Source organism: Rhinopithecus roxellana, chromosome 10 (genome assembly GCF_007565055.1).
Source record: "Rhinopithecus roxellana isolate Shanxi Qingling chromosome 10, ASM756505v1, whole genome shotgun sequence".
NCBI classification, from domain to species: Eukaryota; Metazoa; Chordata; class Mammalia; order Primates; family Cercopithecidae; genus Rhinopithecus; species Rhinopithecus roxellana.
This window is the reverse complement of record NC_044558.1, coordinates 29,369,921-29,381,836: the sequence shown is the minus strand read 5'-3', so window position 1 is coordinate 29,381,836 and position 11,916 is coordinate 29,369,921. Positions and strand designations below refer to the sequence as shown.

At 40.1% G+C, this 11,916-nt stretch overlaps 1 protein-coding gene and 1 long non-coding RNA gene across 6 annotated transcripts in view; one reads left to right on the top strand and one right to left on the bottom strand.

Annotated features, from left to right (window-relative positions):
• Positions 1 to 2,230: 2,230 nt before the first annotated feature.
• On the bottom strand, positions 2,231 to 8,367 carry LOC115900095. Its single transcript, XR_004059776.1, has 3 exons — positions 7,994 to 8,367; positions 4,781 to 4,907; positions 2,231 to 3,263 (listed from the first exon to the last, which is right to left on the bottom strand). It is a non-coding gene; the product is annotated as an uncharacterized LOC115900095 (long non-coding RNA).
• Positions 8,368 to 8,517: 150 nt separating this feature from the next.
• PPP1R12A (protein phosphatase 1 regulatory subunit 12A) overlaps positions 8,518 to 11,916 on the top strand; it is a 168,219-nt gene continuing 164,820 nt past the window's right edge. For all 5 annotated transcript variants that reach the window (XM_030939999.1, XM_030939996.1, XM_030939998.1 and 2 more), the window contains exon 1: positions 8,518 to 8,957. In XM_030939999.1, the coding sequence (XP_030795859.1) occupies positions 8,721 to 8,957 (237 nt within the window). In that variant the 5' untranslated portion in view covers positions 8,518 to 8,720. The remainder of the gene's footprint in view (positions 8,958 to 11,916) is intronic.

The following is an 11,916-nucleotide window of genomic DNA, read 5'->3' as shown; positions in this document are numbered from 1 at the left end:
ACGGTGAAACCCCGTCTCTACTAAAAATACCAAAAACAAACAAACAAAAAAAACTAGCCGGGTGTGGTGGCGGGTGCCTGTAGTCCCAGCTACTTGGGAGGCTGAGGCAGGAGAATGGCGTGAACCTAGTAGGTAGAGTTTGCAGTGAGCAGAGATGGTGCCACTGTACTCCAGTCTGGGCGACAGAGTGAGAATCCATCTCAAAAAAAAAAAAAAAGAAAGTCAGGAAACAACAGATGCTGGAGAGGATATGGAGAAATAGGAACACTTTCACACTGTTGGTGGGAATGTAAATTAGTTCAACCATTGTGGAAGACAGTGTGGCAATTCCTCAAGGATTTACAACTAGAAATACCATTTAACTCAGAGATCTCATTACTGGGTATATACCCAAAGGATTATAAATCATGCTACTACAAAGACACATGCACATGTATGTTTATTGCAGCACTATTCACAATAGCAAAGAGTTGGAACCAACCCAAATGTCCATCAATGATAGACTGGATTAAGAAAATGTGGCACATATACACCATGGAATACTATGCAGCTATAAAAAAGGATGCAGGGACATGGATGAAGCTGGAAACCATCATTCTCAGCAAACTAACACAAGGACAGAAAACCAAACACCACATGAGCTCACTCATAGGTGGGAACTGAACAGTAAGAAAACTTGGACACAGGGCAGGGAACGTCACGGGGGGCCTATTGCGGGGTGGAGGAATGGGGGAGGGATGATATTAGGAGAAATACCTAATGTAAATGAAGAGTTGATGGGTGCAGTAAGCCAACATGGCACATGTATACCTATGTAACAAACCTGCAGGTCGTGCACATGTACCCTAGAACTTAAAGTATAATAAAAAAAAAAAAAAAAAAGAAAGAAAGAAAACATGGATATGTAAACCATGAATATAGATGACTTTTTATCAGGAGTACTTTGTTTTGTGAATTGGAGAACAAACATTAGAGTTGCATATAAGGTCAAGGAAATATTTTTTGTATGAGCTATTTATGGGTTTGATTTTAGTATTTCTCAACAGGGGTTATTAGCATTTTGGGAAAGGTACTTAGTTATTGTTTAGAAAATTCCCACACATTGCAAATTATTTAGTTATTACTCTCTTCCTCACTAAACCACAGTAGTGTTCCACAATCATTTTGATAATCAAAAACACCTCACCCACATGTCCAAATATCTCTGGAGTAATGGCATTGACTCTAATTATTAGAGAGTCACAACATGGTCTCCCACAATCCATTCTTTTTCTCCCTCAATATTTTATTGTAAGAAATATCAAACAGCAAAGTTGAAAAAATAGTAAAATATACTTGGATACCTGTGACCTAAATTCAGAAATTAAAATCTTGCCAAACTTGCATTATCTACTTATATGCATTTGTATTTATTTATTTTTTATTTCATGAAATCATTTGAAAGGAAGTTGTCAACATCATATTTAACATGCTCATCTCCTTAAATTAAGGATACATTCCTACAAAATCACATTATTATTACATCTTAGAACAGAAATAACAAAAATTCCTCAATATCATCTAAAACACAATTCATATTCAATTTTTCCAATCATCAATTATATATAACTTTTTTCCAAACTGGAACCTAATCAAAATTTACAAGCTTAATTGGTCATTATGGTTTTCAGTATCTTTTAATCTAGAACATTTTTATTTAAAGATTTTTACAGCACTGACTTTAAAAGAGAACAGGCCAGTGCTCTAGATATTAACCTACATTTCAGGTTTTTCTGATTAAGTATGTGTGGTATCATTTAATATGTTCTTCTACTTCCATGTTTCTAGTAAAGTGACAGTTGATCTAAAGGGCCTGGTAAACTCAGGCTAAAATTTAGGTAATGCTTAGGCACATAATGGAGGTGGCTCCACTATTAATGGTGCTATGCTTGATCATGGAATTGAATCTTTGGTCAGTATACATTGTTGATGGCAGGGAATGAGTGTTTACATTGTTATAGTTTTAGCACTAACACAGGGCTTGGTACATACAGAGCACCAATAGGGTACTCACAAATACTGGCTTAATGAATGGTGAATAAATGAATGATTTAAACTGATGTTAAGTGATACCTAACAAAACTGAGAGTTGGGTTTTGACACCCATGTTCTAGAATCCTTGGTTATAGATGTGAGGAAACAAATTGAGTGTTTATACACTCAATTGCTGTTACAGTTTTTTTGTTTTTTTGAGACAGTCTCACTCTGTCGCCAGGATGGAGTGCAGTGGCACAATCTCAGTTCACTGCAACCTCCGCCTCCCAGGTTCAGGTGATTCTCCTGCCTCAGCCTCCCAAGTAGCTGGGACACCAGGCACGCGCCACCATGCCCAGTTAATTTTTGTATTTTTAGTAGAGACGGGGTTTCACCATGTTGGCCAGGATGGTCTCGATCTCCTGACCGCGTGATCCACCTGCCTCAGCTCCCAAAGTGCTGGGAAAATGCTGGGATTACAGGCATGAGCCACCACGCCCAGCCACTGTTGTAGTTTTAAATCACGTATTTTATAAGGAGCACATAATTTTCTGTTCACTTGAGTGGACCCCTTCCAAGGCCCTGAACTTAATTATTTGTAATTTGAAATCCTTTTTCTTAAAGAAGAATCTCTAAACTGTAATAATACCAGGTTCCAGAAAACCTGGATACACCCTCAGCTCAGATCTTTCCTGGTTAAATCAGTATCTTCTCTTCCCCCACTCTTTACTGCAAGTAACTTCAGAAATTGTTTTTCGCTCTCTTTAGCCCAATTTTTTTCTTCACTACATTTAGCAGTATCTGAATTAAAATGTATTCATTTTCTGTCCCTCCTCACTAGAATGTAAGCTCATTGATGGCAGGTACTTCATTTGTTTCATTCACTCCTATGTCCCCAGAACCCAGAATAATGATTGACAAAGAACAGGTGCCAATCAATGCATTTTTACTGACTGACCTCAGATCTACCAAACTGCTACATTTCAGCCATGTTTGTGGCACAGCTATGTTTGGCTAGTGGGAGTCCCAGGCTTACGTTCCAGCCTCCATGAAGCAGCCATTCATTGAGATCCTGTCACATTCTGGCTACTTCCAGAGATCTGTGAGTAAATACCTGCTGTTCAAGAGACCAATAGACTTCTCTCTCATTCTTTTGAGCCTTGGTGTCACTTATTATTCTCAGTGAAATCCTTCTTTCCCATGGAAACACCCAAGGATGGCTTGGGTGAACCCCTCTGCTTGGGTCCACCCTAAGTAAAAATAACATTCCACGGAATTATGGTCAAAATTTTTGTCAAGTGAAAATAAAGGCAAATTTAGAAAACTGCTATTTTCATTGATTTATAGTGCTATGCAAATAGAACTTCATTAAGTTTCTGACACCCTCATATACTAACTCCAATCAGATCACTAGCCCTAAACTCTTATTAAATAGAAATTGGTGGGTGGACATTTCAAGTTAGGAGGGAAAATGTTTTGAAAGCAACTTCTGCTTCCTTCCTTGCCACAAAACTGCCCTGAGGCAAGGAAGCAGAGTTGCTATCAGTTTAAATAATGGAAGGAAAAGGCAAATACAAGAACACAAACAAAATCTCAAATTTTTTTCTCTCTTACATACATTATTCATTTAATCTTTAAGACAACCACATGAAGCTGATATTTCCACCTGCCAAAATTGAGCACGGTCAGCATGTTTTGGTTTTCATGAATACCTTACTTTGTTTTTGCACTCTGGTCTGTGAAGGAATTTTAAAGCTTTTCCTGGGATTTGATTTGAAGGACAATTGAATGGATCCCTCAACTAAATACTAGTGATCCAAGATAGAACTCATGCACTTAAACTTGCCTTCCAGATATTGAAGAAAACTTCATCTTGTAATTTATTCTTGTAATTTCAGTGCCACGGAGAATTACTCTTATTTTTGAAATCCCTTCAGTACACAGATATTTCATACAAACTGGCCTTCCTGCCAATTCCTTGCCTTGACACCTTGAGTTGGGTGTGCCACTAAGGCCTATCCTGTAACCTTCACTTAATTAGTCATAATTATTATTACACATACTAATTAAAGTCAGCCAGCTTCCTAAAGTGTAGGACATGTAGACTGGTGGTACATGAGGTAATGTTATAAGAGGTAGATGTAACATTAAAACAACAGTGAAGCACTTAGCAAAATATTCTTTTTTCACTATCTTTTAATCTTTCTGATTATGCTAAATTGAAAAATCTTAGGTTGCTGCTCACATGTCCAACCCTTACCAATATCCCTTTTTTAACAAACTGAGAGCATGGCTTGGGCTCAGACCCTTGACAGACAACCTAACTAATGTTTTGTTTTCATTGTGTTTGCTTTAACAGTCTTATGTCAAGTGGAAATGTTTTTCACTTACCAAAGCAACATAATGTTGCTTTAAAATAAATTTGTCTTAAAAAGGTTAAAGAAAACATTAAGGAAATATCAGTATTTGTGGTTCTTTAACTTGGCAACAAAATTGATAAAGTTTGGGAAACATTAATTCCTATGAAAGGGACATGTGACATTCTGACACGTGATACAGGTTGGGAGTCATGTGCAATGGAGATGAGTTATTTCTTTAGCAGTATAACTGCACTTCGGATTGTTGCCACTCACCTGATTCCCAGTTTTGGGAGACCAAAGAAGCTTCATGAGCGTATCAGCCACTACTTGTACTGTGATAGGCTTAGTTTCTTGAAATGAAGTCAGATGTGGCAGAAAACTTACCCTAAAGTAAATTAGAAACTCACCTTGTAATCCAGAGGCAAAGGCAAAGGATTAGATGCTATGATCTAGAAATCAGGATTGATCTAGCAATGGAGTCTGAAGCAAGTTAGGATGGTTCCGTGTTGGTTCTGGTCAACTCCCTGTGTAGGACTAAATAAATCATGATGTGAACAGATTGTAAACTTTTCTCCAAATTTTTTTTTTTCTCCTTTTGAGACAGAGTCTTGCTCTGTCACCCAGGCTGGAATGCAGTGATGTGATCTTGGCTCACTGCAACCTCTGCTTCTGGTTCAAGTAATTCTCCTGTATTCTCGGGTTCAGCCTCCTGAGTAGCTGGGGTTACAGGTGCATGCCACTACACCCAGCTAATTTTTTGTATTTTTAGTAGAGACAGGGGTTTTGCCATGTTGGCCAGGCTGGTCTCGAACTAGTGACCTCAGGTAATCCGCCCACCTCAGCCTCCCAAAGTGCTGGGATTACAGGCATGAGTCACCCTGCCCAGCCTTTTCTTCAGGTTCTTAAATAAAATATTGGAAAGAAATTATTATGCAATGGAAGAGAGTTTGGCCCAGGTGTAGAATACAGAAGATAGAAACAAGGTCCTTGTTGACTGTTCTATTCTCAAGTGTATAAACGTAAATTAGTATCTCAGATTTAATTTAGGGATAAGGAGAACATAAATAGATCTGTTAAAAGTATTAATATATGATGTACATTTTTAACAAGGATAGATCTGTTAAAAGTATTAATATCTGATGTACATTTTTAACAAGGAGATTATAATAGCAGAAACAAATCTAAGTTGTGCATGTCAGCATTTCAAATACATTTATAATTTAAGTTGATCATTATTAGCAAGCAAATTAACGGTAAGGAATGTCTGTAGTCTGATTAAACTTTGAAAAAGATATATAGAGATCTTATTCTGACAATCTTGTGCATGTAATAAATAAAACCCCCAGCCAGGTGCAGTGGCTCACGCCTGTAATCCCAATACTTTAAGAAGCCAAGGCAGAGGATCACTTCAGTCCAGGAGTTTGAGACCAGCCTGGACAACATGGGGAGACCCCATCTTTACAAAAAATAAAAAATAAACTAGCTAAGCCTGGTGGTGCCGGTACCTGTAGACTCAGCTACTTGGGAGGCTGAGATCATGCCTCTGCACTGCAGCCTGGGCGATAGAGTGAGACCCTGTCTCAAAAAGAAAAAAAAACTCCAACATGATTGATTTGTTGCAGCCAAAAATATATTTCTATGTATATATGCAAAATAGTAAGTATAGTTTTATTTGTACTTCTGTTTTAAGGCTTAATTTGCTTTAAAGGAGCTAAAATGTATCCTCATATCCCAATCTGTTCAGAGGCCATTAGGAAGTGAAAATATTTGCATTTCTTCCATTTGTACTGCTTAGACAAATATGAAGTAAAAGCATGTGTGTGTCTGTGTGTGTCTTTTTTTTTTTTTTTTTTTGTAAAGACAGGTTCTAGCTCTGTCGCTCAGGCTGTAGTGCAGATAGCTCACTGCAGCCTCGAACTCCTGGGCAGAGTTCTCCTCAGCCTCCCAAAATGGTAGTATTACAGGTGTGAGTCACTGTGCCGGGACTGTGTGTCAGTAAAAAATTTCGCTTGTTCTGGAATTAACCCAAGGTCTTTAGTACCATTAATTCACTAACAACAATTAAAAAAAAAAACCCTCCCTAAAGACAAAGTAGGTGGCAGTTGAAGAGCACTTTCAATATTAACATAGAGTATCTTGAACCTTAGAGCCACGAAAGAAGAAAAACTAAATTCAGTGAAATTTGCACATGATAACAGCCTTGGTTGGTTGGTTGGCTTTTCCCTGACAGCTTCTGGGAACTGAATGAACTTAATTATGTTTTATTAATAAACTATTATTAATTTTGCATCCTGAAATAAGTGCTTGAATCAGGAATAGCATACTTCCCACTAAACTCCTTTTGCCTGAATGAAAACTTGAGATACCCATCTATATTTCAAGGGCACTTTTAAGAGCTACCAAATATGCCATAACATTCTTGGAAAACAGTATACGCTGTCAGTTTGCCTAGGTAGAGAGAGGAGCTGATAAGGAAATCCTCAAGTTCCTTTCTTTTATTCTGAGCTGTATTCTGTGGATAGGGATTTTGCATTTCAGTGCTAACAATGTTTTCCAGCACCTAACACCATGAGTATTCAAAGGTCTGATGTTATCATTAATGTATGTTATGAACATACAATGGTACATCTTATGAATATTACATTTATTTTCTATTTCTACAATGTTTTCAGAGGAAATATTTTTACCCTAACCTGGATTCTATTACTATCCATTAATTGTGGTTCAGAAAATTGTCTCACAGGCAGGTAGTTTCCTAATTATATTTTACTCAATAATTTTATTTCTCAATATGACAGGCTGTGTAGTCCACTGGAAAAGGCATTATGCTGACAGTAAGAAAAGCTTATTTGTTCACTGCTCTATCTCCAGCACCTAGAACAATGCCTTAACCAGAACAGGTGCATAGTATTTGCTGAGTGAATTCTAATACTACTTCTGGGTAAAATTAAGTAAATTATGTAGTTCTTGAGGGACTCAGTCTAGATGACCCCTAATCTTCCACGGTAAGGTTTTGTGGTTTTTATTTTGGCTTTTCTAAATGTTCTAAAAATAGTAGTGGATGAAAACGATGTAGTATTCTGTAAAATCAATTGGTGGAGATTGTAGATAGACGGCTCATAAGACATCAGTATTACAAATCCTATGTGTGTGCGCGTGTGGTCATACAAGGCAAAGTTCAAGTCTTTTTTCATGAAGATGATAAATTACAGTCTTGTTTGGGCAAGTTAACTCAAGAAGTGGTTCAAATAAACGTCATAGTTTTCATTGTATATTCAGTGCCTAGTACAGTTACTGGCTCATAGCAGGTATTCAAAAAATAGTGATTGAATTAATTGCCTTCATTAACTAGACGCAGCTAGGTCTCTAACCCTCCTTAGAAAGATGAAGCTGTAACCAGAAATCCCTTAAAAGGTAAGGACCAGTAATCAGGCTGAGCTAAGCTCATGGGTCGTACGAGACAGGCTTAGAGCACTGAAGGAAGAGAACTCAAGCGTGAGAGAAAGCAAAACAAAAGTAAAGAGAAGAGGAAAAACATTTCTAAAGTGGGGGTTGGCAGGAAGCCACCGCAATTACCGCAGGTCAACCCTGGCCAATAGGTGGTCACCTCAAGAACTTACCATTAAAACCCTCGGCTACACAGACCTCACTTTTAAAAGGTTATTAATTCTGACATGCCCAAGTTCATCTGAGTTCCTTAGAGCAACCACCAGCACCTACTTCACGACCTATCCTCCATTCCATTCAAATAACGCAGCCAATAGGAAAATCCTCCGCCTAGAGCCAACGACTCGGCGTAGCTGAAACACGCCGGGAGGCAGATCTGCCCTGTAGACCCTTGCGGTTCCACTGCTGGCCTCCGGATTCCCGGGAGCCCCCAGCCCGGCAGGACAACCTTCCTTCCCCGCTTCCTCCTTTCCAGGTCTGTCCCAGCCCCCGCTGCCTGGGCCACACCCGCTTCCCTCCGGTGGCGCAGCCACCCCCGCCGCAGTTCGCCGGAGCGCCTTTCCTGGGGCGGGCACAGGCCCAGGGCGCATGCGCACTGGTCGAAGGGCACCTCCCAGTCCGGATCTCGCGAAGTTACGTTAGATTGGCCGCCGGTGACGGGCGGCCGTGCTGGGGGCGGGAGGGCTTCTGTGGTAGGAAGGGAGGTCCGCTCGGCCGGGCGCGCCGCCCCAGTGCTCTGTGGGATACTGGAAGTCTCGAGCGTCTCCTCCCGGTTCCCAGCCCTCCTCTGGCCCTCACTCATAGAAACATTCACACACCCCCTGCCTCCCCTCTCTTCCCTCTCCGCCTCCCCCTTCCCCCCCCCCCTCGCGATAAGAAGACCCGGCGGCAGGAGAGGGGATGAAGATGGCGGACGCAAAGCAGAAGCGGAACGAGCAGCTGAAGCGCTGGATCGGCTCCGAGACGGACCTTGAGCCACCGGTGGTGAAGCGCCAGAAGACCAAGGTGAAGTTCGACGATGGCGCCGTCTTCCTGGCTGCTTGCTCCAGCGGGGACACGGACGAGGTCCTCAAGCTGCTGCACCGCGGCGCCGACATCAATTACGCCAATGTGGACGGACTCACTGCCCTGCACCAGGTCTGTGCGCCCAGCCGCCGGCTCTCCTGACCCTGAGGGTCCTCGTCGGCCTCCCGCCGGGGCCTGCCCTCAGTTCTCCACCTCTTGAGGCTGGGGGCGGCGGGAGGCTCCCTGCTGCGGGGTGAGGGGGCGGTTTCCCGAGAGGGCGGGAGGGAGAGCTGGTGGAGGGGAGGGCGCTGGGCTTGAGGCCCCCTTCAGAACAGTTGCTGGTGGAGTTGGGACCCGGGTGATTTCCGGGGCACAGGGGAAAAGGAACTGTGGTCGTCTTGGGGCCCCAGGGCCATTGGTGGATGAGTCTGGGATTTGGGGTCGAGACAAGGAGGGGTGTAGTGGGGTTGTGCCTGGGCCCCCGTGTCAGTGATAAATTCGGAGGGGTGGATGCTGAAGGAAGAAAACTAACAAGGGGCATTAGGGACGCTTAGGCAGATGAACATCTTTGACTTGTAGGTAGGCATTGGATTTGTTGCACTTTTGAGGACTTGATTACAAATGATGATGATAATAATAGTAATCTAGAGCCCTAAGCCGAGTGCCCTGAGCGAACGATTTCCTGTTTTCTCATTTATTACTCTTGGTCACTGGGGAGGGGAAAACAGGGTGTAATTAACTCATCTGCACCGGCTGAAAGGAAGGAGATGGAAGTGGGTAGAGTAAGGAAGCCCTCTAAAGGGCTTGCCCACCTCCGGACCGGAATGTGTTGAGTCTGATACTCGAAGTTTGCCGCAGTGTCAGAGATCCTTGAGCCCCAGGTCCTGGGGTGTGCACTGGTGTTAGAAAGAGAAGAATAAATAGGGAACACTCTTTTCAAAGCCGGTTACCAAGCTCTGATTTTTCTTTTGGGGGTGGGAAAAAGACTGGTCACAAACTTTTCTCAAAATGGATGCTTTGTGCATGTTAAAGTTTTATAGTAGTCTGATTGGGATCTCTCAATGTTAGCCAAATAAGGAGAAACTATTGGCAATCCAGAGATAATGTTGCCTTGCCTTTAACAGGCCAAAAGCAACACAACCATGTAGAGTTCTGCATAAAAAGCAATTTTTAAGTAATGGTAATAGGTGACAAGACGTAGGCTTTTTCGATTTTGTTGGCGGGCAACTTGGAATAACTATAATAGAAAATGACTTTGCAGCAATAGCTTCCCCTTACAATGAAAAGACTTGTAAGCTATCTCAAAGTTGCCTTGGTTGTATGTGGAAGATGCATAGCCTTATTTCGAGTAATGGGAGATTGAAAACTCAAGGCTTTATATTTCATGAATATTAACTTGATGCCTTTTTAAAAGAGGTGTGTAGTGACATTTTTCCTTGTATTGCTTACTGTTTAAGGGAGTGATGACCATTTTAAATTTTATGTAATGGAATTCTCATATCAGACTTAGAGTATAGTCTTTGTTTACAAAGTTGACTGGATACATTGAAATTATTGACAAATTGCAGGAGAAATATGGAATTAAAAATGTGGCACCCAGTAAAAATATAGCAAGGTGTCTAGCGTTTTCTCTATTTCATTAATTTAGATTCTCTAATGCATAGCAAACTTTTTATTTGGGTGAAGTTTATTTAAGGCATATCATAACTCTTAAGATTTTAAAACCATGGTGTTGAGAATGAAAGAAACTTTTGGCATTAAAAATGATAGTGTAATTATGTAAGATGAATCTTCAATTTCTTTCAAGTGTACTTTACACTTTTTAGTGTTTTAGTGTGAAACAGGTTTTGATTATTACTGTAGGAGGTCAGGATAATTGGATAATTGTTCTCATCAATATGTTTTATTCAAATCGTCAAATAGAAATTTAAAGTTACTATTGTTGTGGAGGAACCCAATTGTATTGGCCTGGAGGAAGACTAAGATTTTTGATATTTACATTATTATAATACTGGTTTAGGGAGGAAGAGAAAATACATTTAACTGTCTTCTTAAGATCTTTTTTCTCCTCTCAATATTCACATGTTGCAAGAATTCTCAGACTTACCAGTGTCTTCCTGATTAACTGAATTCAGTGGTCAGTTTGGTGTTGTGTAGCTGTATCTTTACTGGGTATTTTGTTTTAGTTGACAAACACTTAAACAGAAGTTTCTAAATTTACACCATTTGCATAATATCTTTCTGTCACTTTTTGTCACTGTGAGCGTTTGACCCGATAATTTCCAACTGCCTCCCCTTTTCCATAACATTTTTCCTTATCTGCAAGTTCCTTAAATCAGTGAAGCCAAAATCTTTAAAATATCAAGCATTAACATTTTTGTTATGTTTTCTTCACTCTCATTTCTTATTTATCAACTCTTGTACTTTTTTCCCATTGTTACTATGAAAATAGGGAGTTCACTTTGGGCAAATTTAGGACAACAGCTAGTGAAAGACAATAAATAAACACACACACAAGAAAATTTTAAGCTTTTAAGAAATCTCTTAAACTTAGCTTGTTTTCCATACTTAATTCGAAATACTAAAATCACTGATTTAATAGTCCTTGAATAGTTTTTTAAAAATTTAACCTCAAAAGATCGTAGAATACCTAAAATGTTTTACTGGGTTAATTATTGTTTATTCTTTTCTGAATATTCATTTACTTTTTGGTTTTGATCAAGTGTTCTAAATTTCATTGTCAAGAGGAAAGTTTTAGGACCGTCACAACCCACAAATATACTTTTACAAAATACAAAATCTAGTATTTTGCTTTTATTTTAAATATAAACAGCTTATATTGAAAGGTTTATTAATTTGTTGAATGTGCTCCCTCATTAGAAGTTATAAAAGATATCCAGTCTTCAGCTGTTCTTTTTGTGTAGAAATATGTCCTCTATATAGAAGAAAAAGCAGTGTTTCTTGTCGAATTTCCTATCTTAGTCTCCAGAATAGCCTTTCTTCCCCACCCACTCCACCCGGGACCTGACCCCCAAAGCTACAAAACAGCACAAAGTTAACCATAGATACAGATTTCCGGTTTTCTTACCGA